The sequence below is a fragment of the Sylvia atricapilla genome, chromosome 15 (assembly GCF_009819655.1).
Source record: "Sylvia atricapilla isolate bSylAtr1 chromosome 15, bSylAtr1.pri, whole genome shotgun sequence".
Classification (NCBI taxonomy): Eukaryota; Metazoa; Chordata; class Aves; order Passeriformes; family Sylviidae; genus Sylvia; species Sylvia atricapilla.
In genome coordinates, this window is record NC_089154.1 from 14122518 (window position 1) to 14147297 (window position 24780).

The 24780-nt window shown below is 43.1% G+C and overlaps 1 protein-coding gene and 1 long non-coding RNA gene across 3 annotated transcripts in view; one reads left to right on the plus strand and one right to left on the minus strand.

Moving 5' to 3' along the window:
• Positions 1-23228, minus strand: part of MRTFB (myocardin related transcription factor B) — a 65376-nt gene extending 42148 nt beyond the window's left edge. For both annotated transcript variants that reach the window (XM_066330264.1, XM_066330261.1), the window contains exons 1-3: positions 23169-23228; positions 20015-20059; positions 6631-6795 (exon numbers count right to left, since the gene is read on the minus strand). In XM_066330264.1, coding sequence (XP_066186361.1) covers positions 6631-6775 — 145 coding nt within the window. In that variant the 5' untranslated portion in view covers positions 6776-6795; positions 20015-20059; positions 23169-23228. The remainder of the gene's footprint in view (positions 1-6630; positions 6796-20014; positions 20060-23168) is intronic.
• LOC136368188 (uncharacterized) lies at positions 8855-9856 on the plus strand. Its single transcript, XR_010744793.1, has 2 exons — positions 8855-8961; positions 9669-9856. It is a non-coding gene; the product is annotated as an uncharacterized lncRNA (long non-coding RNA).
• Positions 23229-24780: the final 1552 nt, after the last annotated feature.

A 24780-nucleotide genomic window follows, 5' to 3' on the forward strand; every position in this document is an offset into this window, starting at 1 on the left:
TAATTAATGTACCCAGAGGAAGACATTTGCCTTCAAACCCTATTTCTGAGGGAAGCTCTGTCCTTTCCTATCCACTGACAGTGCTTTACACAAACAGAGTGCCCAGTGCTCAGGTGAAAGCTGACCACAGTCACAGCAGCTGGGCGGGAGCAGTTCAAGCCTTCAGGAGCACTTCTCTTGTTCAGAAAGATGAGTTTAGCCAGGAGTTTGTGCTATCCACTCCTCTCCCCCTCCAAGGGCAGCCACCCCACAGCAGACTGATGTGCTTAGGCTTCAGCTACTTGGACTTACACCTCCTATTTTGCTTCAATTTCACCTCTCAGTTCAATACAAGCTTAACACAGAGGTGAACATTTTAAAAGACTTTCAAGAAATCTGATCAAAATCTCAACAGTAACATGCAAAATCTTTAGTAAGAAAAGCAAAAATCACAGAATTTATGGAAAATAATGAGGAAATTCTTGTACAGACTTGGGAGAGATGAATGGTCAAAACGATGCTGTTCATTTTTCATGTAACCAAATATTGTTGTTGCCAATAAATACTAGACAATATGGAATACTATACAATATGGAATCAGTGCTTGTTCCCTCCGTTCTTCTGCAACACAGACTTCCAAGTGTTCTGCCAACCTTCAGCCTACAGCAAAAGTGTTATTTAAAAAGTGGAAGTGTCTAGCAGACAGTCACCAGAATTCCAAAGCACAGGAGGCAGCAGCAGCCCCAGGTAGCTCTGCAGCCTGTCTGCCCCCACAAGAGAGCCTTTATCTGCTGAGTGACATCACTGACTGGGAGCTGCTTCACAGCCTTATTAAACATCAAGTAACTAAGCAACAATTGCTTTAACAGCGCATTCCAACTCTTCACATCATATGGAACTCATTCCTTTGCGATCCCATCGAAAAGAAAAACAAAACCAAACCAAACACCCTCGGGTCTTTAAACTCTTTCACTACCACAGTAACATTTTCAAGTGGGTAAAAAGCCTAATTACTCAAATATCTATTTCACCTTGGCGTTAAACACACCTTGATGAATATCTTTGGTGCTTTATATTATGTTAGGATAATCTAGTCCTTGATTGTGGTGTAATAATTTCTTCACATAGGAAAATAGTGCTCTGACTACACAAACTAAAGCATCAGTTTACATAACCCCTATTATAATTTATTCTATTACTTCTATAAACATTAAGAACATTACTTCAAATTAATTATTTAAGGGCTTCGGGGGAGCTTAAAGAGCCAAAGATCCAAACAGCACAAATAATGGTCACCATCTACCTCAGTCACCCTTCCCAGAAAAATTACACTTACAAACACTAACAGTGATGTCAAATTTATAAGTCTGCATGTTCTACTTCTCCCACTAAAACCCACACAAACTCCTTTTAAGGGAGAACATATGTTGGCAGCGTTCACTGCTTAAATGAAAACTACCTTCCATTTGGTCTTGCCCATATACACATCTAAATTAATAAATATTTTAAAAATGTGTATCTAAAGTACATAAAACCATGCCTTTTTGTATATGTTTAACTATACAGATCTACATTTAACTGCATATACATATATGCTGTAGATGACAATAGTCATCCACTGTGCTACCTTTGATTTGCAAAAGGTGTCTAAAATAAGTGCTGCACACCAATTACCAGTTCTGTTTGCTTCTTGTAGTGGCTCTGTCACAAACTGACACTTCAATGACAACGCTGCAGTTAGGACTTAGTTCTAACAACTTAAAACAATTATACAATGGAATTTAAAATTAACATTCTTTTCTAGCTATGCATTTAGTTATGCACAAAGAATTTCAAGAAAAAAGGTCAGAATAAGATCTGAATAAGTTTGATCAAGGGCTCTCTTTAAAGGAAAACATGCTTTCTGTATCTCCTGTAATCACTCAAACAGGATTTCATATATACCAGATGCCTTCATTTGAGTCAGTCACAGGTCATGTCTCCTGTGTTAATCTCCTCACAATAAGCAGATAATTAAAAAAATAATATCTATAAATCAAACTAAAATGATGGAATGTTTGTTTAGAAGTTTACCAAATGGAATGACCCTGCTGGAATTCTTTCATGTAGCCTGTGAAAATGTCAGAATATATTCCATTTAAGAGGTCACAGTCCCTAGAGATCTCTGAGTTTTGGCTTGTATGTCTTTTCACATGCTTTAATATTTGAAAATTGTTCCTTGTAGACACTGACTGATGGCCTGGGAATGCTAGGATTGTGGGAACTGGCAGTACCAATGACAAAGACAGACTTAGTGGGAAATCAGTACCTACTCAGTTTGTGCTCTCCCCTCGGAACAGACAGGATGACATTCAAATATTTACAAGGAGAAGGAGGGACATTTGTTTGTTCTACTGACATGTTAAAAAACCCAAACAAAACCCCAAAAACAAACTCCCCCAAAAAAACAGAGCACTCCCAAAAACCCCAAAGCACAGAGACAAATATATATTAATTACAATATAATTGTATAATAAGCTGTGTGTTCTTAGCAAAGATTATTTAGTCGAATATTTGCATTGTTCCATGGGCTATGAAAACCTTAATGGAGAGACAAAGCCCAGGATCACTGAGACTGGCACTAAGCTCCCCTGGCCCAAGCCCTGCTGGAGCAGGGTCAGCTGGAACAGCCTTGCCCAGGACAGTGCCCTGTCTCATTTTTGGTATTTCAATGAGTATTTCAATTCCACAGCCTCTCTGGGCCACCACTGTACACACACACATTATTTATGCATTACATTATAAATGCACACGCATTGCTACTGGAGACTTACAGAAATTGTGCACTTCTTTATCTAGAGAGGTCTTTCAGGATACACTTCCTTTGAGGTTTGGTTTTAGGGGATTTTTATGTTTGGTTTGCTGATGTTATTGGTGGTGGTGGTGCTGTTAATCAGAATATCTGCATGATGTTTTCCAGATCTCACTACTTTCAGCTTAGTGATTATGAAAATGGTGAATTTAAGAGGACATTTTCGATTCTATTCCCTGCCAAGCTATTACTTTAATCAGAACTAAGGTTGGTTTGTTGTTCTCTGGTCTTTCCACTAGCCATCTTTTCTACACTGAGTCTCTCCCAGCTCTCTCAAGAAAATATATTCTAAGCACTGTGACCTACCTATGTAATATCACAAGAGGAAAAACCACACCTAATCACTGATCTTACAGGAGTGGAGAAAAACCTGTCCTACACAGATACAAGGAGAATGTCCCAAATCTCACCTGATTCCCTAATATCAAATTTGCAGCTCAAATCTTTAATTGCACAGAGGATTAAGAATTTGTTCAGAAGCCATAAAACTATGCCAAGAATGCAGGTTACCAGTGCTACATACTGAGGGAGTGGAAGATAAGAGATAACAGGCAAACTAATATACCACAGCTCTTTTAGATGCCAGAAAAAATCCCTTGGATCATCAAATTTATTTAAGTAATACCATTAGGTTAAGTGAGATGTGGATTTCATTCAGTTATTTTAAGAACTGTGCCTCCCAGCTGACTCGACTGGTCCCTTAGGAGGACTCAATATACACCATTTGGAGTATTTGTTTTTGTTTGGGTTTGTGTGGGGGGTTGTGTGTGTGTGTGTATGTGTTCCATCTTCCCCTGAATTCCCCACAGTTCCCCACAAGCTCTCCAGCCCCACAGGAAGCTGCAATTCCCACTGACCTTTGGTGCCTCATGGTCTCTGCTCCTGAGTGTCCCTGTTCTTACACAGCCTGGGGCGCTGCTTTCTTTGGGCTGCTTTCTCCCAATTGAGATTTTACCAGTCTTGTTTTTACTTCAATATGTTCCTCTCTTAGCCCAGTTCTGCTGGAGAGCATCTGCTGCCAGTCATGGGAGCCACAGCACCACCTTCTCCACCTCCCTCCAGTTCATGATACACAGCCCCAAAGAGAAGGAGAAGCAATCCCATTCCTACAAGCAGAAGCAATCCCATTCCCATGCTGGCTGTGAGTCTGGAGGAGCAGACAACTGACAGCCCCCACTGCCTGGAACAGAACTGCATCTCCACTCCACACTAAGGGCAGGGAATGGGCACACTCCCCTTCTGACAGGATTTGTGGTCAAAATGCAGAGCTGAAGGGCAGCCAATGGCCCAGACAGGTGCCAGCCACTTATCCACCCATTTTACAAGAACAGAACCAGGCTCCCACCTGTGGATGACAACTGCACAAGAGCAACTTACACGTCTCTTTTTCAGAAACTAGTAGCCACTGCCACAAGAAGAGTTTGGCACAATGAATTAGTCAAGGAAGCCACTACAGAGCCCGGAGAAGTTGCTGTAAAACACAAGCTGAGAGCTTTTTATTTCACATGTACCTTGAAATAATGACTGCATGGCTCCTAACACCCAGCCGTTCACAGCACCCTCTTCCAGCCAAAGTGGCATGCTCACCAGTTCTGGGAAAGCACAAATTCAGCATGCAAAAAAGCTCTGGTCATGCATGCTTCCTTTTCTTGATGGTATCTACATGTGCAATCCCTTCCCATGCTTTGGCTCTGAAACAGCAGGTTGGAAAGCTGCAGGCAGCATCATTCCCATCCACCCTCCTGCTGTCAGCAGCAGACAGCCCATCCTTCCCTCCCTTGCCACCTCCTGGCTCTCAGACAGAAGCTTGTGAAACCTGGTACAGTGTGTGGGCAGCACATTGTTCTGACTGGTACTTGGGCTGTGCCACGCTGCTGCTACTCCTGTCAGCCTTCCTCCACCACAGCCCAACTCAACACCCAGCCATCAGTCTGCTCTCCTGCTTCCAGAGAGCCTCATCCTCCTCACTTCTGCCCCAGACTGCCCTTCCCAGGGACACGGCATCCTAAAAAGCACACACACTGACCCAAGCTGGCACCCTTCAGGCAGGGATGCCAAGGCAGGGCCTGTGTCCCACACTCCATGTGTGTGTGCAGCCCCAGTGCTCATGAGGGGGACTCTACACCCGTGGCTGTCATGAGACTGCCACAGCCATGGACACACCTCTGTCACCACCCTGGAGGTGACAAATGTGAAGAGCAGAACCAATGAAATAGGAACTTTTGCTGCATTTTAGCAAGCGGAGCAAGAGTTGGCCTCCAGAGAACAGGCACAATAAACCACTGCAATGCACAGAGCTTACAGATCAATGCATGTATGCACTGCCTAATTATCCAGAAAGATGCACACTAATGAGAACCTGAAATTAGTTTCATTAGTACCACAGTATTGCCCACAGCCATGAACTTGAACACAGCTCACAGGAAATAGGAGAACGTTACAATTGTGAGGGCCCAGGAGACTGACATCCAACATCCACCTCCCAAAATTATCCATTTGTCTTTGTTCAGGGAGCAAATACCTGCATGTAATAAGTGACTAGAAAATCTTAAGCTCCTAATGCACTCCAACTGTTTTGTTATTGATCCTCTGCTGGAAGTTAAAACCTCTTCGACAGAGTTGGCACAGCATATAAATGTTCCTTTGTAAACTCAAGGGACAATAATTCCACTGGAGCTTAAGCTAAGCATGAGAATTTACAGCAAACCCACTGAGCTCTGCCCACCCAAACCCTAATGCCTGCTTTGCTCTGTGACTGGGATCTCTGGGACAGAGGGCAGGGGAGAGGAGGAAAATGTGAAAAATGAGAAGGTAGTAACAGCTCCAGTGACTGCTGGCTCACCAGGCACGCTGTGATTACCTCCACGGTAAACAAACCAAACCAGAGCAGAAGCCTTCTACCCTTGCAGTGACATTGGAAAAGCTGGAAACACAGTTTCTGGACTAACTTGTGCAAGTCAGCTTAACAACACTGCAGAACAAGGCTACAACAGTTCAGCCTCCTGCTGGACTACTGCCAAGGGACTCCTTCCAGTAAACAGAAGGTTTAAAGGATCACTACCAAGCTCACAGTAAGCATAATGCTTCCTGCATAAAAATATCCTACAAAAATGCTCTTAAACACTTCAGAATTTTTTTAAGTGTCACCATATTTCTGTGAACTGCAATCTCTTATGCTTATAAACTTTATGAAGGAATGACATGCGAAATACTCTTGCAAATACCGCATTTTGGTAAAAATGTTTACATTTGGTAAAAAAGTAAAAATATTAAATTACTAAAACTACTTTTCATTTGAATGCATCAAGTTCAAAGTTCACTTTTACGAATTTTCTTCTGACTGTCATAATTTCTAGAAAAAATTGTTTCTAACCAAATTAACCAAAATGACCTAATCTGAACTTACAGATGAGCCACAGTCTAGCTGCTCTGGAGGTCTGACAGGACACAAGATACCCACCTCATCCATTTTGATTTTACAGGAAATTAAGGAAAAAACCCCAAATTTTCCAAAAATATACTAATTTTGAATTAAACTTGGTGGCATAGAACGCAAAGCACCAACTCTATATTATTTACGCAGAAAAAACCCCAAACAAACCCATTCTTGAAAATTATCCCTTTTGTCTGCTAATAACACAACTCTCCAAACCATTCCAGCAATACTTGTGGCACGCACCGGCTGTAGTTTCAAAGGTACATTAAAATCTCCTTAGCCCACTCTATGTGCGGCAGAAGCCCCGGGACGCTTTTCCCGCCGCCCCGGACAGTCCCGTCCCCGCGGTGAGCCCGGCACTGACCGTTCTTGCGCTCGGTGAGCGGCGGCAGGCAGGGCCCGGGCTGCAGCGACAGCTCCCGCAGTTCGTGCTCCACGGCCTCGCTGTGCGGGCTGGGCGCCAGGCGCGCCGGCGGCCCCGGCTCGTCCTCGCCGTCCGCGGGCTCCATCGTGGGCTGGCCTCGGACACCTGCGGGGACAACGCGCCTCCGGTCACCGTCTGCGCCGCCCGCACCGCGCTGCCTTCGCCACAGGGCTGCGGGCAGCTCTCCCGCACGCAATGGGCAGCTTGGGAGCTAGGGAGCGGCTGAATTCCCGCAGATAGTGCGGGCTCAGAGGTAATTTAACAGAGCAGCGGGACAGCTTCTCCGCTCGCGCTGACACAGACATCACAAATCTGACACAAACTGACACAAGCATCACAAAACTGACACAAACGGACACAAACATCACAAATCTGACACAAACCGACACAAACATCACAAATCTGACACAAACTGACACAAGCATCACAAAACTGACACAAACTGACACAAGCATCACAAAACTGACACAAACTGACACAAGCATCACAAAACTGACACAAACTGACACAAACATCACAAAACTGACACAAACAGACACAAACATCACCCGGCGTTAACCCCCATGAAGGATGTCCAGAAGCTCCTGTGCCCCCACCCCATCCCTTCTTTCCCATAGTTTCTAATACAGAATGCTGAATTAATGCATTGTGCTGACATACAAATGGCTTTTAGTATCTTGAAGAGCTGCACAACTTTGCTTCAGATCCCAAATCGACGGCAGTATTCACACAGGACTCCACACCACCGAAGGATTGTATTAGAACTAGTTAATCCTCAGTCGCTCCAGCAAGAAAGACTTTTGGCCATGAATATTTTAAAATTAATTTTACTGCACACTAGCTACTTATTGAATAGTTGAACAAAAGTCCCAAATTAATATTTCCTTCCTTTCTACCATTAGTGTAGTACTTAGTCTACAGTAAGGAGACACAGAAGGATGAATTACTGGCACAAGCTTTTTATACCTCACACAACTATCAAGTCATTAAAGTTTAAATAAATCAATATGGACTTCAATGAAGTCCCATTCCTGAATTCCTGGAAACTTGAATGATGTGAAATATTAACAACACAGAAAGAGCCATAAAAATGAAGAAATGTCTTATTATTGTGAGATTTCTTGTGAATTTTTCATTATTTTTCTTAAGAAACACAACTGCTTCCCCTACTCAGCCTTAAACTTCAAACATTCTGAGTATAAACACCATGTGTTGGGGTATGTATTCAGAATTTTTAAAATGCAATGTATGCTTCAATGATCAATATCAAAATATTTCAAGTGTTATCATGACATTTCAAAAACCAAGATGACAAAAAATGATGACCACCAAAGAATGGCCTACACTACAAAAGGGTAGAGAATCATGTTCTGAAAGTGTGAATTGAAAAATAAGAAATATAAGCAAGTAATGCTTGATATGCACCTAAACAGAACAATTATCATGGTTAAGTGCATATTTTTCATTATTTTCCCTAGTTACCAACTAGTGCTTTCACATTAAATGAAGACACATTAACTTACTGTTATGCAAGATTTTTTTTTCTTTGTTCTTAGCTTTTAGAAGCATAATTTACTCAGCTCTCACTCGATTTCCTGACATTACACTCTCCTCAAACTCCCACTCACCCATACAAATTAAGTACATTATTAACCAAGCAGGTCTCCTCAGAGCAGAATTTAACTGAAAATTTAGCTGCTTATCTGTTCATATTCACAGCATTTTATCCACAATTTACTAGTTATGGGTTGCCTTGGAGTCACTTTCCAAAGAGATTAAGCCACATGAGCTGTATTCATGCTTTCAAACCAGATGAAATTAATAGAAACACCTTCTTATACAAAAGGTTTAGCATTTGTTATGCTGCAGGTTAGCCTTGACTAATTTTTTCCCATGACAGATGAGAAAACATCACGCTTTAAATGAAACCAGCTTGACTTTCCCCATTTCTACAACGCACTGTGGAATTGGTGACATGTCCATCTCTTAAATTCTGTTTCAGGGATGTACAGAAATGTGGGTTTTTGTCCAGATCCAGCTGAGAACACAGCATGCCATTAAATGATGTTGATTGCAGCAGAGCAGCACAACTCCAAACAAGTTTGACTTCCCACACAAAATGTGCCTGATCCATGGTTTGAACATTAATAGGTCAGGTTGGAAGGGACCTTCTGGAGGTCACCTAGTCCATCCCCTGGGATTACCAGCTCTCAGGAACTTGCCTAGTCAGCTTGTGACAATCTCCAAAGCAGGAGATTCCACCACCTCTGGGTAACCTCACTGGGAATGCTTTGCCCACCCTCTTCAGGCAGAATTTCTTTTCCTGCTGATAATGACTCAGGTCCCCATTTTCACTGTGGTTTCATCCAGTACAGTCATCATTAGGAAATCTCTAAATCCAAAGTTCACCAGTGCAGAACTCTAACCCTAAACTTTCCAATTCACAGTAAAGTCCCAGATATTGCACTTCCCTTTTCTTACATCTTTTAGAAAGGCTGCTAAAACCCCAGGTAGGTTCTCAAATTATCTTTTAACACTAGAATAATCCTATTGCTACGTTGCTACATAATCTTTGAACAAAAGACACTCTAGAATTCCCAGAAAGTCTAAATTCCTCAAATTTTTTACTCATATCTCAAATTACATTTTGCTCTCATTTCTTTTCATTATTACTTATGAACTGCTGCTGTATCAGACTACAGAAATATTTCTGAGCTAAGAACAACAAATTCTCTTAACCTTTCCCAAAATGGAAAACACACATCCCCACCCAAAATTTACATGGTATTTTTTTGTGGGGGGAAAAAAAAGTCAGTGACCTACATCCTGAACATCTGGATTAGACACACTAGAATCCTTACAGCTCCTTACTGAATCAACGAACAGAACTTCTAAAAATAGGATAAAGATGACAAATTGAAGACTTGCAATAATAAAATATAAACAATTCATTTGGTTCTTATCTCTTGTTCTATTAGAATCTAGTGAAGAATTCATTCAACTGTTCAGCTTTTTGAAGACAACTCCAGAACCTGGCATCCATGAAATTACTGGTTTGTCTTTGGCATAAGGTTTTCCTTGTCGATTGACAAACTAATTTGGAAACTTAAAAATAACTTTTATAAATATCTTTCCAAACAAAAAATAAATAAATTGGGAAAACAGACACCTGTAAACATCTTTTTGCACTGCTGCATGTATGATCATAAACCATTACCATTTTCTAGCCCACTCATTTTAACTGCTCCAGATGAATACAACTGCTTTAGTTGTTTGGTTGTCATCACGTGCAGGCTACAACCTGCAGCATTTACTTCACATAAAACTCAGCTAAAGATATGCAGAATGTTTCCCCATCTATTTTCAGTCTTCAAAAGCCATTTCATTCTGATGTTTCTAATATAACCAGTTGTTTCTATATCAACGACTCAAACCCAAAAATGAGTAGTAGAAAGCACTTGTTCACCTTGTTTAAAATCAAACCCTGTACAATAAACACTTTATCCAGCAACCACGTGCAAAACTGAGAAGCCTCTGATTTAGAATGTAAAGCCCATGATACTCTCCTATTTGATATTAAAGATAATAATTTGGCTCCCCTTTGTCGTTTGTTTGAAGCCTCCTCAATGCTGAAGAATTATTTCAGATTTGCCATCTGTATTTACAGATGGTAACCATTATCTGTGTAACCCCTGAACTGAAGCAGACCTATACACAAAGTATATTAATAACATAACTGAAACTCAACAGTAAAAACATGTACAGGAAAAACACAATTTAAAAAAATCCATTCCATTAAAGTTTCAATATTCTACTTAGCACAATCCAAGAAAGCACCTTTTATACCAGGCTGATGTGACAAAATTCAGTTGTCCCTCCAGGGGTTTCCACTCCCTTCCTTGAAACTAAGACACCTGAAGGTAAAGTTGTGTGAGCCATTGCTCTGCTAGGTATGAAAACCATTTCTGCTTATGAACTGTTGTAGAGCATAATACCAATTTATTTCCAGAAACTAAAAATAAGATTACTCAATTGTTCCAATAGTCCTAAATGATTATAGGTGGCTCGTTTTTGGGTCTTAACATGGAATTCAGCAAAACGTTTAAGAGTAGTAAAGTGATAACTAGAAAAAATTTATTTTCCTCCTTAGCCTTTAGAATACATAATCAAAATAGAATCTGCAGCAGCACTGCTAGGAGGCTTCAGTTCACATTTCCCTGACAAGTACATGGGAACAGTGTTCCAGCACTGGCAAACCAGAACTCCTGTACAATGTATGAACCTTATGTAAGTGTTCTCACAGATTGTAGGTGGTTGCTATCTTCTTAACTGCTGAAGACAAACGCTCCTTTTATTTTTAAACATTTTATCTTCAAAAGACAAAATGTATTTCCTTGGAAAAATCTTCTAAGGGGGGGGAAATACATACTTCCCTGCTACTTGAGACACCAGAACTGGTATTTTATTTGGCACAAGCTCTGAAATCTCAATGACACTCCAGTAGTAAATTGGCTTTTATTTTAGTAAGCTGCTGGAAAATAACAGTTCAAGAATCACAATGCACTCAAGCTTTGGCCAAGTCAACTGGCTGGTGTTATCTGCTCACTCACACCTGCAAGGAACCTGGGTCACTGTATCCAGTACAGTACTGAATTAACAGTCATCAGATATTTGCAATACCAGCTCCAGGATTTACAGAATCATGGTGTGAACATCAGCACTCAGCTTCTCCATTTATAAAACTCAGTAAAATTTAAAACTCTAGCAGTTTGCAATAGACCAGAATCTTTAGCGGAGAGAATACTCGAAATGTAAGATGTACCTTTTTCTTCAATGTATCAGAAAACACTAAAAACAATCCTTAAGGAGTGTGAGATCCAGCAGGTTAACCAACAGCTGCCAAGGCAGGCCAGGGCATTAAAGCTTTTTAGTCTCCCTGCCAGCTCCTGGAAAGGCTTGGAGCTCTGTGCAGTGGGAACAATGATTTCTGACATTGAGGCAAATAAACACTTTGGGGGCTGCTGTAGTTTTAAATATTCCTTCTATTTGTGGGCATTAATGATTTGTACCTGAGAGAATGTGAGGAGTCAGTCACACTCTGAGACTGACTTGGCAATTCCCTTCCCCTCTCATGAAGAAGGGCAAGGACTGTGCTTTCAGGGTGCAGCAGACCCCAGCGGTGCCTACACAAGCCTACAGCAAACTCCCTTCCTAGGCTACAAATGACATCAGTGCAGTGGTCAGACCCTTGGAATGCTCAGTCCCTCCTTTCTTCCCAGGATCAACGCACATCAGGCCTGAACATAAACAAAGTGGCCGGGAACATCCAGCTCCCTGAAGAATCCGGGAACTGGGAGCCAGGGCACTCACTTCCCGGAGACAGGCCCCGGGGATGGAACACCCACTCCGAGGAGAGGAAGAGACACAGGCTTTGAAAGGATGGCTCCCCTTGGCATGCTGCCTGTCAGCAAGGGGTAAAGGGAAACACACAGACAAATCATGGGCTTGGCTGCAATCTGCAGCTCCACCAGCTCCTGGAGCAACACCAGAGAGAAGCTGTGCTCCAGAGAGGGTGAAGCCTCTCAGCCCAGCCACAGTGGCTGCCAGAGCTCAGAAAAGAGCCCTGATCAAGCCTCACCTCTGCTGTGCTGACACCCTTCCTACAGACACCATCTTGCCGCAGCAGCTGAACTTTGACATGAAAACTGACATTTAATTACTATGGTGAAAGAGAAACTGCACTCTTACAGTTAAAACACATTATTGATAAACTTAATTAATTAAGTTTTGTGGTAATACAAACCACAAAACAAGGGCTACAAGGATTTAAATCATACAGCTATTTTTATGAAGGTAATTATACAAAAGCAGAAAAAGATGAGAAATAGCAGCAGCTGACTAACCATGAGTAATCATCTTGGATTATGCATTACGAAAAACTCACTATTACTATTCATTTCTTTAAAAAACAGTGTGCAGAAGTATCTGACAAAACTGAAGTTCTGTCACGCTTCTCACTGTTCCAATACCTGGAATAACATGTTTCTTCCAGGAGCACAGAGTCCTCCTGGACTGGGGTGGTCAATACTGCAGAAAAATGACCACTTTTATTAAATAACTGAGATTAAATTTTTGTAACTGTCTGCTCTAGCTAAATTAACACCACTGAACAGACACCAGAAGATCTCCAGAAACTCATTTAACACTTCTGCGTATTTTGCTGTGCAGAATAAGCTACAGTGACAAATGCACATAGTAAAGAAGGTGATGTGTAGAGAATTACTTGTATCTGGACAGAGGCTGGGGATGAGTCAGGAGAATCCTTGATGACATATCTCCTCCACCGCTACCTCCAGGCAGGAAAAAAAAAAAATTACAGTAATTGGTAACGGGAACTGTGCCCTGCTAAGTGCAAATGAATTACCTGGCAGTGTGGGGCTGTGAGGAATAAAGGCAGCCTCCCACAGCTCCATTAAAGTGTGGGGAAACTAAAGCCTACCCTGTCGCTGTGCAGGGCCATGGAGATGATTTATCTATTCTCACATTACTGCCTTCTCAAAGTAACCTGTTCAAACAAGAGTTGGTGAAATCTGGGTTACACATAAACCTGCACTGGAAAGACTCTACCTCAGAGCAGTGTTGTGAAGCTTAGTGTTTAAATACCTTAAGGTCTCATACAAATGCTTTAAGTAGTTGTAAATATTACAACTATCTTCTGTATTCATACTTCAAGGGCTTTAAAATTATAATAACAGAATTTACTCAAAATGCTAAACTTCTTACAAATATTTTAAGTAAAGCAAGCAAAGGTTCAATATGCACAATATTCATCACTGAAACAAAGCCCATACCTTCACATGAAAGTGATGTTTAAATAGTTTAGTGATTATATAAAACTGTTCAAATACATCATCTTCCTTTAAGAAACAGTTGTGAAACTTTGCATTGTGCACCAAAATCAATAAATCAGTCCTAGGGACCAAACAAAAAGTGAAGTCTAAAATTAGCTGCCTCTTGAAGGTAACACACAGTCAACAAGCCCATCTTTAAAGGAGAAGTCTGAAGTGCTCTGCTGTTCCACCCTGCCAGAGAGATGCTCTAGAGAGCTGTTTGAGGCCATGGAAGCAAACATCCATGAACTCACTCTGATAACCCAGGACAGCCTCCAATTTACCTTACTGACACAACACTTCGTAAGCAGAAGCCACGCTGTGGTCACTTGCAGTGCTTCCAGCAGAGTTCATAAACATTTGTGCTGAAAACTCTGAATCACAAGAGGACAATGATTTAAATATTTCCTCTACAGCTAAGTCCATCTGCCCTAAGAGCTGCTGCCTGAGCACTCAGCAGCAACCAGAATTCTGGCCACAACACCTGAAGTGCACAAAATGTTGTCCCATCACTTGTTGCAAGTGAAGGACTTCAGGCACAGTCCTCAACAACTTTTTACTTTTAATCACCATATAAGTAGACATAATTTGATTTAATCTCATCTTTTTTGCAGATATTCTTAATGAACAATGCTCCTCTTAAGGCAATGTTAAGTGCTTCAGCTGGTTCTACTTGATTAAATAAATACAAAGTTGTGAGAGGACATATCCTCACTATTAATATTCTATTAAAATAAAGAGCTTCATAAAAATACTTAAAACTATATAGGCAAAACATGAAGTAGTATCTTGTTTAGATGTTACTGTATATGGAAATATGTTGTGTGCAAATGGTCAGAAAAATCTAAACATGATATTCCTATTTTTCAGTCTATGAAGATGTTGATTGTCAATATTCTACATTTGCTTTAATACTGTAATTTAAAAAGCTGACATTAACATCAGAAACAAATACATTTAGGCTGAGTTTACAAAGCAACACAATGTCAGTTTCACACCTAAATTTAGCACGGCAAAGAAACCAACCAACCAACCAATAAAAAGCTCTCTGCATTAGTGTGGTGTGTAAACAAATTATGCTTCTAGTTTCTCACCCTCATTAAGTGTCTACATACTTAAATATTTTTTTTTCACAATGAAACATAGTGATGTATGACTTCAGAAACAATTTACTTGAATTCCAATTAACAAAAATTCCAAAGTTCTTAATTTCAGTTTTAACATGAAGTGCTTTGCAGTAGTGTTTGAGTAACTGCAAGATAAACTCAGATTAACCTGCCCAAAAGCAAGTTCAGTCCTTCTGGTCTATGACAGAACTTTGTGGAAGGAATTAGTAAGATCCCATGTGCTCCATGATTTTTTGTGGCCAGCAAACAGAAGGCGTAGCCAGAAGAATGTATTTATGTAACTGAAGTTGCCAACATAGGGAAAAAAAAAATCAAAATCCAAGTCTTTGTTTTGGTGTTACAAATTCACTTGATAGCTCAGACAATAATTAGTAACTTTTATCAATGAATTGGATCATAATCTTTTCCAATTCCTCTATGTGTTAAGAGACCTTTGATAGCCAAAACAGTGGTGCATCTTAAAAATGAATGTTGGTAAAGCTCTTAAGGCCTTTCAGGAAAGGTTAGATGACTCCATGATTTCATTTGTTTGCTTGGATACTGCAAGATGTTCCCATTTATGACTAAGCTGCAGGTGCTATTCTGTTTATTTTACTGCCTGTAAACCAAGCCCTTGAACTGAACAAAGCAAGGAAAGCACCAGGATTCAAATCAAAGAGGAAGGAAGTGCAGGACTGTGTCCTGTTGTCCTTTCTACCTGCTCTCAGAAGTGGGACTGAACACTGCACAACCATTTCTAGGAGATGAGATTGCCTGGAAAATCTGTACTTTGCTTCTTTTTATACTGACACACTTTACAGAGATTAGCAAAGTTTTATTATTGTAAAATTTGGTGTTCTCTTAAAAACTACAATCAACTTCTATTAGACAGAATTTAACATACTATTTACATTCAGCAAGAAACTAAGTGCTAATTAGACATTAATTCAAAATAATGTAAGCATAATTAGAGACTATGAGCAACTTCAGTTTAGGGGATCTTGCAAAAACCAGAATGATTATGTCTGAGCTGAAATTCAGTGACATGTGCAGAAGTCCTCAGTTAAGCAGTCCCTACTCACAACCTCAGGACAGCAGAGAAAATCTCTCTCTCACAAACCTTTTGCTGCATATTGCCTTGGACCAACACAGAGACTTTGAGGTAATGACAATGCAAACAATAACTTGAATTAGCTCCCATGGAAACCAGTCAACTTGTTGCCCCCAACTTCTGAAACTTAAACTTTTAATGTTTAATCTGCTAATGGACAAAAGGAAAACTTCTAAGGTGACAGATTGATCTTTAATTAAAAAAATATAGAAATCGACTTGTGGTACATCTTAAGCAGCAGCTATTTACTGTGCATTCCTGACCTGATTTACACCAAGTCCTGAGAGTTCATCTACAATATTCTTTCCCGTTTCTTACTTCAAACCCCACATTGTGTTACGTGGCCTCATTTTTTATACAGCAGTGACAAAAGGTCACAATCTGAATGCAACTGTATCACTTGTATAGATTTACACCTTACAGCATCTTCCCAAGAGTTAAAGTGGTTTTTTTAAATAGAAACAACTAGGATGCAGACTGAAAGAATGCTGAATTTCATGCAGTTAAGCACACTTCCAGGAAGAAAAATCCTGCAAAAAAACCACAAAATCCCAGCCCTGAGACTTCTTAACACTAGAAATTAAGCATGAAGATATACCACATAGTGTTATGACCAACAGCATAATAAATAAATTGTTAAAGACAAAATTACACTCTTCACTGAACAAAAGCAAAATTTTTAGTGTTCAAATCAAACATGTTTTTTCTAACAAGGAATGGGGTAAGACCACAGGAAGCAGTATCACCTAAAGCTTCTTTGAAAGTACAGATCCAGGATTATAACTGATGTAGCTTAATCTCCAGATCAACACCCATGGTCTAAAATAATCAGAAAAAGTATGTTATTAGTATGGTGCCTGAAAACTCTGATGTTCTAAACAGTTTAATGCTATAATCCATAGTCCATGCCCTCAGGGCCTTAAGAACCAATTTCTCACGATCTCCAAAGCTAGAATGAACTTGAATTCCATTTTCCCTACTGAAATTAGCTAAAGACTAATAGAGTAGAAACTCTGGGTCAGGAGAGTTTATGTTGCCTAAGGCCAGTTTCAAAGAAGTCTTATCTGTTAAACTATTGTGTTCCAATAGTTCATTCCATACAAAGCTCTTGTTTAAAAATAAATAGGAAATAGATGGTAACATAAAATTTTCTGCAGTAGATTACAGATTTCTGCACTTAGCAGCTGTCACACTTCTACTTTCTGTAGTTCTTGTAGTTTCAGCAGCACTCAAAATATTTTAAAAAGATCCTATTAGAAACTCTGCTGTAAAACTCTGATTATCTGATGAAAACAAGATACTCATTAAATATAATCTGGTCAGATATAAATACCGTAGCCAAGGAATTTTTTCTCTTGGTTTACTTTCATTGTTCATTTTCTAGTGTCAGACAATAGTTATTTTTTTTCCCAGATCACTTCAATAGCTACATTATTCCTGAATTCTCTATTTTTTCTATCATCCATGTATCAATAAACCACCTCAGGGCAGCTTTACCCATCAGAAATGCTCTGTATGCCATCCTTCCTGGACCACACTCCTCAGGCAGGCAGCACAAGGCTTGGCTGGGCCTTTCCCAAGGCTGCTGCTGAAGCCAGGGGCAGGTGGGAGCTGCTGTGGAATTCTCCTCTGCACCACTGCAGGCCCCAGTGCCCCAAACACCTGAGGAACAGCAGGTGCAGAAGTGTCTAAGGGTCTCCTGTCAGTGTGGTTTACTCTGCAGCCCCAGTGTTTTACCCATGCCCCGTGTCCAGGGCAGGGCTGGCTCCACATTCCCACTGTGCTGCTGCCCACAGCATTCCCAGGACAGCAGAGAGGAGCTATGGGCCACAGCAGCTTCTCACCACCTGCATTTCCCAACTTCCATGACTCCACTTTTCTCTTTTACCAATTCTGCATGGCAAGTTTTTAAAATTAGCTTTCTGATGCAGGACCTGGTAAAAGAGTCATCAAATGATTGAACTGGCAGAACAGAGGAAGGGTGGAACGTCTGGCAGAGGAGGGATGATCTGATTCCAGAAGAAATCACAAATTACACTCTGTTATTCATAGAAGCAAAGAAAGTTGGTTAAAACTCTCTACAGATGTAGAATTATTTAGGGCTTGATTCACATTGGAAGACTTGTAATTCCCATAACCATACAAATGGTTTCTATTCTGCAAAAGCTGACAGTGTTTGCTCAGTACTTTGTATTTGAGTGCTGCTGTATTGTTTGACATGAACATAAAGAAGCATTACTGCATTAACTCATAAAAATTCAGAAATAATAAAGACTGCAAAATAAAGCAGTAACTTCTCCTGAATTAAGTATTTACTAGAAACACCATAAGTGAGCTCTACCCTCATAAACTGGGTATAAAAAACCTTCGGCAGTCCAGACACTCCAAATGAAATTAGTGTTGAAAACATTAAGTAAAAAATGGTGAGGTTTTCAGTTGTTTCCTTTTAGTCTTTATTTTTTGTTTTGTTAATTTGTGTTTCACTAGATGGTGTGAAGATCAAAATTGAGTGTAACTAGGACTTCTCTCTCACTTTGTTGCTTTTGGCACCATACCCAGGTAAAAGCCCCTTTTCAAACATTTAATTAATGGCTTAAGCCAAGTACCAAATATGAAATCCTAAAATTCTCTACTGAGTCAACAATCATAGAGATCCAGTTTATTGCACAAGTGCAAAACTGTTACATTAACATCTGGATTTAATAACAGTAATCTGAATGCTTCAATAAATTCTGTAATGTGCATTTGCTTTGGAGTTTCAGGATATGGAAGATTTTTGTGGTAGACATCAATCTTTGCCACAGAAGGAAAGTTTGAAAAAGGTTGTATTCTGTAACTAACACTGGGCAATTTTGGCTCTTGGACTGCAGGTGCTAAAAAGGTTTAAAAACAATGCCAAGAATTGGTTCCCTGTCCTCAGCACAGCACAGACTAATTTCATTTGAAGAAGCAAACATGAAACATTCACACTGTCAAGTGCAAATAGTCTTAATTTCAGTTGTTAGTCTTTTTTTTTTGGATATGCAGCTAAAAACACAGCAGATTTACTTACAGTAAGACTCAAAGGTTGCAGATTCACTAAGGAGGACACAAAGTGAACTGGTTTGCCAAGTCCAATCAAACCTGCTCTTCACAGAGCCTGCACACAACCCTCAATACACCTTGCCTTGAGGTTAGGGGAAGCTCCCCCACCTTTAAGTGTTTCTAGTTGGGTTTTTTTGCCTAACACAGTTCTGGGGTTTGCTGGAATACATCAATGCTACAGATACATACCCCTTTGTGTGTACATCCAGTTGTGTACATCCTGTTCTTCCAGTCTCTGGAGCAGCTCTTAGCCATGAGAGTCGTGTGCAGTGTCTGCTTTTTCTGTAGAGGTGCAACCAATGCTCCGCTTCATCTAGGAGGCCTCAGTGGGGACTAGCAAGAGGCTTTAAGCTTGATGCTCTGTCTTTTATCCTGAAAATCAGGCCACCTGTCCCACCCTCTTTTTCCCCACACAGAAGATGAGGAGGGAAGGGCAGGATCAGAATTTTCACCATTTAGGGAGCAGCTAAACACCAGAAGCACACAGTTCCTGACCTGAGAACAGTCAATACAACCCACTTCCTTGTTTTACTAAGGTGCTTGACTTCCTTTCCTAACACCTCCTGAAACAGCACTATCAGCAGCCTTTAAACAGCCCTGGAGAGGAAATTTGCCTCACCTATAACTAAATTGATTTAACCAAACCACACGGGGTCTGGAGTCCCTCTGGAGGTGCTGTGCTGGTACAAGCCTGAGTCACTGCAGAAACTCTGTTAAAAATAAACAAAATGCTCTACAGGCCAAAGTCTTAATATCAAAACTATTCATTTTGGAAAACATCTAACATCTGTGAAGGCTTGCAAGCATGACAGTCCTTTAAGAAGAGAAAATACTGTTTAATCAACATATGAGTATTTAAGTCATAATCTTAAGAGGTGATTAAAACCCACTCATATTAAAGGCCAAAGGATAAAATCACAGTAACTTGCTCTTAAGTTTATGTAACACAAGTACTACATATAACCAGACTTCTGTTTGTATAGGAACAGATCTCTTGGAAAACCTTCCATTTTAACAGGATTATAAAACCAGCACAACTTAAAGGGATACACTGTTCACTAAAAAAACAGCACAGCAGCTTTATTAAAAAAACTTATTGAAAAAGTTTAATTTTTAAAAAATACAGCGCTTACCTTATATCTCTAGTCCCCTTCTAGAGTATCAGTTTCAGCACATTCCTGGTTAGTTGGAAAGTAAAAAAGAAAAACAAAAATCACAAAGATGTCTCAAGGATTCTTTATTTTAAAAGTGACATATTTTGTTCTACCTGAGAAATCAAAGCCTTAAGAATACCAGTTCAGCTTTCTCAGTTTCTGTAGTTTTCAGGTGTTCAAGTGTGTTATTAGGTTAAAATCCTGAGAGTAAAGTGATTTCAACAGACTCTGTGCATCTTTTAGCACCTTTCATATTCCTACTCAAATTCTAAGACAAGATTTGTTTTTCCAATTACCTCTGGCAAGAACAGCATCATCTACTCCTTTTAACTCAACTGCAATACACAAACCCAGCCCTACTTCCTTCAAGTCTTCACACCTGGAAGTGCCAACTGTACAACAGAAATATATTCATGTTTTCTATAGATTCCAATACAATTGAATGTTTGCAAAAAAGAAAAAGGAAAGGAAATTGTTCACATCCCCATTTTCTTTTTGCTATGTCACCAACTCAAAGGGACTTTGGTTAGTGACAACATCACCATTTCATTTATTAGAATATTAAAGTACGTGTGTATATATACACATATACAAACCTACTGCACACTGTATTTAGAGAACTTTTTAAAAAAATCAGTTATTTTAAAGTCTGGCATTTATCAAATGCTGTTTCATGCAGTAACACTAATGGAGTTTTCCAATTTTGGCTTTGAACCAGACTTAAAGCGTCCCTGACATTGCTCAGGCACACAATTTTACTTTTGACCCCAGAGATGAATTCTGACAGATGATTTTTCATTCTTTTAAAGGCTGAAGCTGATGTTATGGTTTCTGTACATACCAATGACAGAGGTTAAAAGCTGAACATGTAGAACACCAAAGCAAAACACATAAGAGGAAGAGGTTACAAGACGGAAGTGCCAGAAAGGCCACAAAAATGAATGGCCTATGATAAAATATATTCCCTCTTCCTTCCAATAATCATTTCATCAGTAATCTAAATGCTGTTTAAAAAACCCCAAACCTCAACTAAGTCTATTCCCTATCCAATATTACATTAATCCATGGGGTCATCAATCACCTCATTTCATTGCTAGGATAATAAGTAAAAGTTCCAATTTTTAAAGTACTTTATGTGTATAAACCACTAAATTTGTCTGAATATCTATGTAATAGCCCTCACTATTAAAGCTGTTTTATAACACCTCATTCAACAGAATGTGACAAACAGAAAAGGTAAATATTAAGGTGATTTCCAAGTTATTGTATGACTGCTTCTAAAAACTCATTTGCACCATTAAGTTCAGTTTCCTACACTTCTCCAAATCCTGCCAAATCCTGGAAGATGTTCTGCACTCCCAATAATGTCCTAAGGATCTTCAGCTTCCAGATGTTTTTATTTGCGTAACAACTGATGTCATTACCAGACAGCAATCTTGTCAAGTTTCAAATGCAAGTTACACCACAAAGTCCCATCTGCCCACAGTAATTACACAGGAAAAGAAAACTTTAGGAGGGAACAAGATAAAATGTCACACATGAAGAGAATAATTTTATGAAATGCTAGCTGTGCTTTTGTTGAGAGCTTTAAAGCCTCAATTAATTCAAAACCTGGGCATTTTTTTCTCCTAAAGGAAAAGATGCAGCGTGAGGAAGAAGTGTGAACACCTTCCCATAAACAAGAACTCCAGAACATGCTGTTCTCACAGGACAGTGCAAGCGTGGCTTTTTTTTTTCTTAAAAGGTGAGTGATGTTAAAGCTTTAAATATTTTATGCATACTGACGTGCCAGATTTTATGTAGGTGTTTCCTAACATTAATAAAAAGATAATTTTACTGATATTTATTTCACAGCTAAACAACTTACTCACTTTAAATCCTGTAGTCTTTGTTTCAGCTAACTGCCTGCGGCAGACAGAAGTCCTGGTATCTCTCGACTGCACTGACACTGACTAACAGCAGTTCTCTGCACTGCAAACTTGCACGCCAATACAAACCCCACGTAAATGGAACAAAAGCGAATGGATTTGCCGGCAGAAAGGCAGGGCACGGCAGCACAGCTCAACACCTGGCTCCCCCACAGAATGTCACTGCAGCAAGTGCCAGCCCAGAGACCTGCACCCGCCGTGTGGATCTGTGCATACAGGGGCTGTGGATACACTGGTTAACAAAGCTGATTCAGGAATCATGGAATCGCCAGGCTTGGAAGAGACCTTTAATACCGTCCAGTCCGACCATCAAACCAGCACTGCCACTGGAACCCCTAAACCACATCGCCCAGCACCACATCCAGTCTTTTAAACGCCTTACGGATGGCGACTCCACCACCTTGGGCACCCTATTCCAGTCCCCGACCCCGCTAAAATGGGTTAACCAAGTGCCATCTCAAAGCACGCATGTGGCAGAAAACGAGCCGAACTCGTTAAGAGCCCCTGTGGAAGGGTGGCAGCTGGAATGCCGGCCGCAGCGGCACCGCCGGGGCCAGGGCGGCTCCGCTCCGCTCCCCGGCCGGCTGCCGGCCCGGGCGCTCCATCCCAGCGCCCGCAGGGCTGGGGCCGGGCCCGCAGCGCCGCCCTGCTGCCCACGGCCCCGCGCCGGCCCCGGCAGCGAGACTGCTACTAACAAACAACGACACGGGACACATCCACGGGACACATCCACGGGACACATCCACCGGACACATCCACGGGACACATCCACCGGACACATCCACCGGACACATCCACCGGACACATCCACCGGACACATCCACCGGCGGCCGGGCCGCTGCCACCCGCGTCCCAGGGCGCGCTGAGGGCACCGGCACCTCCACCTGCTCGGGGCCCAGAGCGGCCCGGCGGGGCTGTGGGGGCCGCTCCTCCCGCGTCCCCGCCGCCTGCGGCCTCACCGGGACCCCGCCCGCCCCCGGCAGCGAGGGGGCGGCCGCCGCTCTCGGCACTCCCACCCGCCCCAGCCTCCTTCGGCAGGCTCTGCGGGCGGGGCCGGGCGGTGCCGGCGGCCGGCGGCGCGGCTCCCCCTCAGCGGCCCGGCCCGGCCCGTGAGGCGCGCGGCACCGCGGCCGCCCCGTGAGGCGCGGGCCCCGTGAGGCGGCGCCGGCCGCGCGCCCCCCGCCCGCGCGCGCTGCCCCGCTCACCCCGGCCCGCCGCCGCCATGTTCCTCTCGCGAGCTCTGGGCCGGGACCGCCCTCCCCCGGCGGTTGGCCCGCGGGCGGGGGCGCCGCGCACGTGCGGGAGGCGGGGCGGCACATCCGGGAACTCGCGCCTCCTGAGGGAGCGGCTGAGGGCGGGCGGAGCGGGGTCAGTGAGCCGCTGGGCTTGGGAAAGGGCTCTGGGACCGTCCGGTCCGACCTGTCACCGAACAGCGCCGTGTCAGCCAGACCGTGGCACTAAGGGGCACGTCCAGCCTGTCCTTAAACGCCTCCAGGGATGGTGACTCCGCCACCTCCCTGGGCAGCCCGTTCCAATGTCTAATCACCCTTTCTGAAAGAAATTCCTCCTGCCTCCACCCTGAGTCTCCACTGGCGCGGAGTAAGACCGTGTACTCGCGTCCTGTCGCTGGGAGAAGAGCTCGACCCCTACCCCTGCAACCCCCTTTCAGGAGAGCAATAAGGTCCCCTCCGAGCCTACTCTTCTCCAGGCTGAGCCCCCTCATCTGCTCCTCAGAGGAGTTGTGCTTCAGACCCTTCCCAAGCTCTGGTGCCTTTCCCTGGACACGCTCCAGCGCCTCAATGTCCTTCCTGAGCTGAGGGGTCCAGAGCCGGACGCAGCAGTCAAGCTGTGCCCTCACCAGTGCCAAGTACAGGACAGTGATTACCCTGCTGGCCACACCGTTCCTGGTGCAGTACAATGATTACCCTGCTGGCCACACCGTTCCTGGTGCAGGTATTTGGGAGTTCTGTGGGATCGCTCCCCAGGCCCGGGGTCCTTCACAGCGGTGCCGTGGCCGCGGCGGCCCCGCAGCTCCCTGAGGGCAGCGGGCAGTGGCGGGACGGGCGGACCGAGCCGTGCCCGGAGCTCTGTCCTGGGGCCGTGCCCGGAGCTCTATCCTGGGGCCATGCCCGGAGCTCTATCCTGGGGCCGTGTCCGGAGCTCTATCCTGGGGCCATGCCCGGAGCTCTATCCTGGGGCCGTGTCCGGGGTTCTGTCCCGGGGCCGTGTCCCAGGCCCGTGTCCCGGGGTTCTGTCCCGGAGCTCTGTCTCAGGCTCGTGTCCCGGGGCCGTGTCCCTGAGCTCTGTCTCTGAGCTCTGTCCCGGGGTTCTGTCTCGAGGTTCTGTCCCGAGGTTCTGTCCCGGGGCCGTGTCCTGGGCCCGTGTCCCGGAGCTCTGTCCCGGGGTTCTGTCCCGGGCCCGTGTCCCGAGGTTCCGTCCCAGGGCCGTGCCCCTGAGCTCTGTCTCTGAGCCCTGTCCCTGGGCTCTGTCCCTGGGCTCTGTCCCTGGGTTCTGTCCCTGGGTTCTGTCCCGGGGTTCTGTCCCGGGGCCCTGTCCCTGGGTTCTGTCCCGGGGCTCTGTCCCGGGGTTCTGTCCCGGGGCTCTATCTCAGGCCCGTGTCCCGAGGTTCTGTCCCAGGCCCGTGTCCGGGGCTCTGTCCCGGGGCCCTGTCCCTGGGTTCTGTCCCTGGGTTCTGTCCCGGGGCTCTATCTCAGGCCCGTGTCCCGGGGTTCTGTCCCGGGGCTCTATCCCAGGGCTCTGTCCCTGGGTTTTATCCCAGGGCTCTGTCCCGGCCCCGTGTCCCGAGGCTCTGTCCCA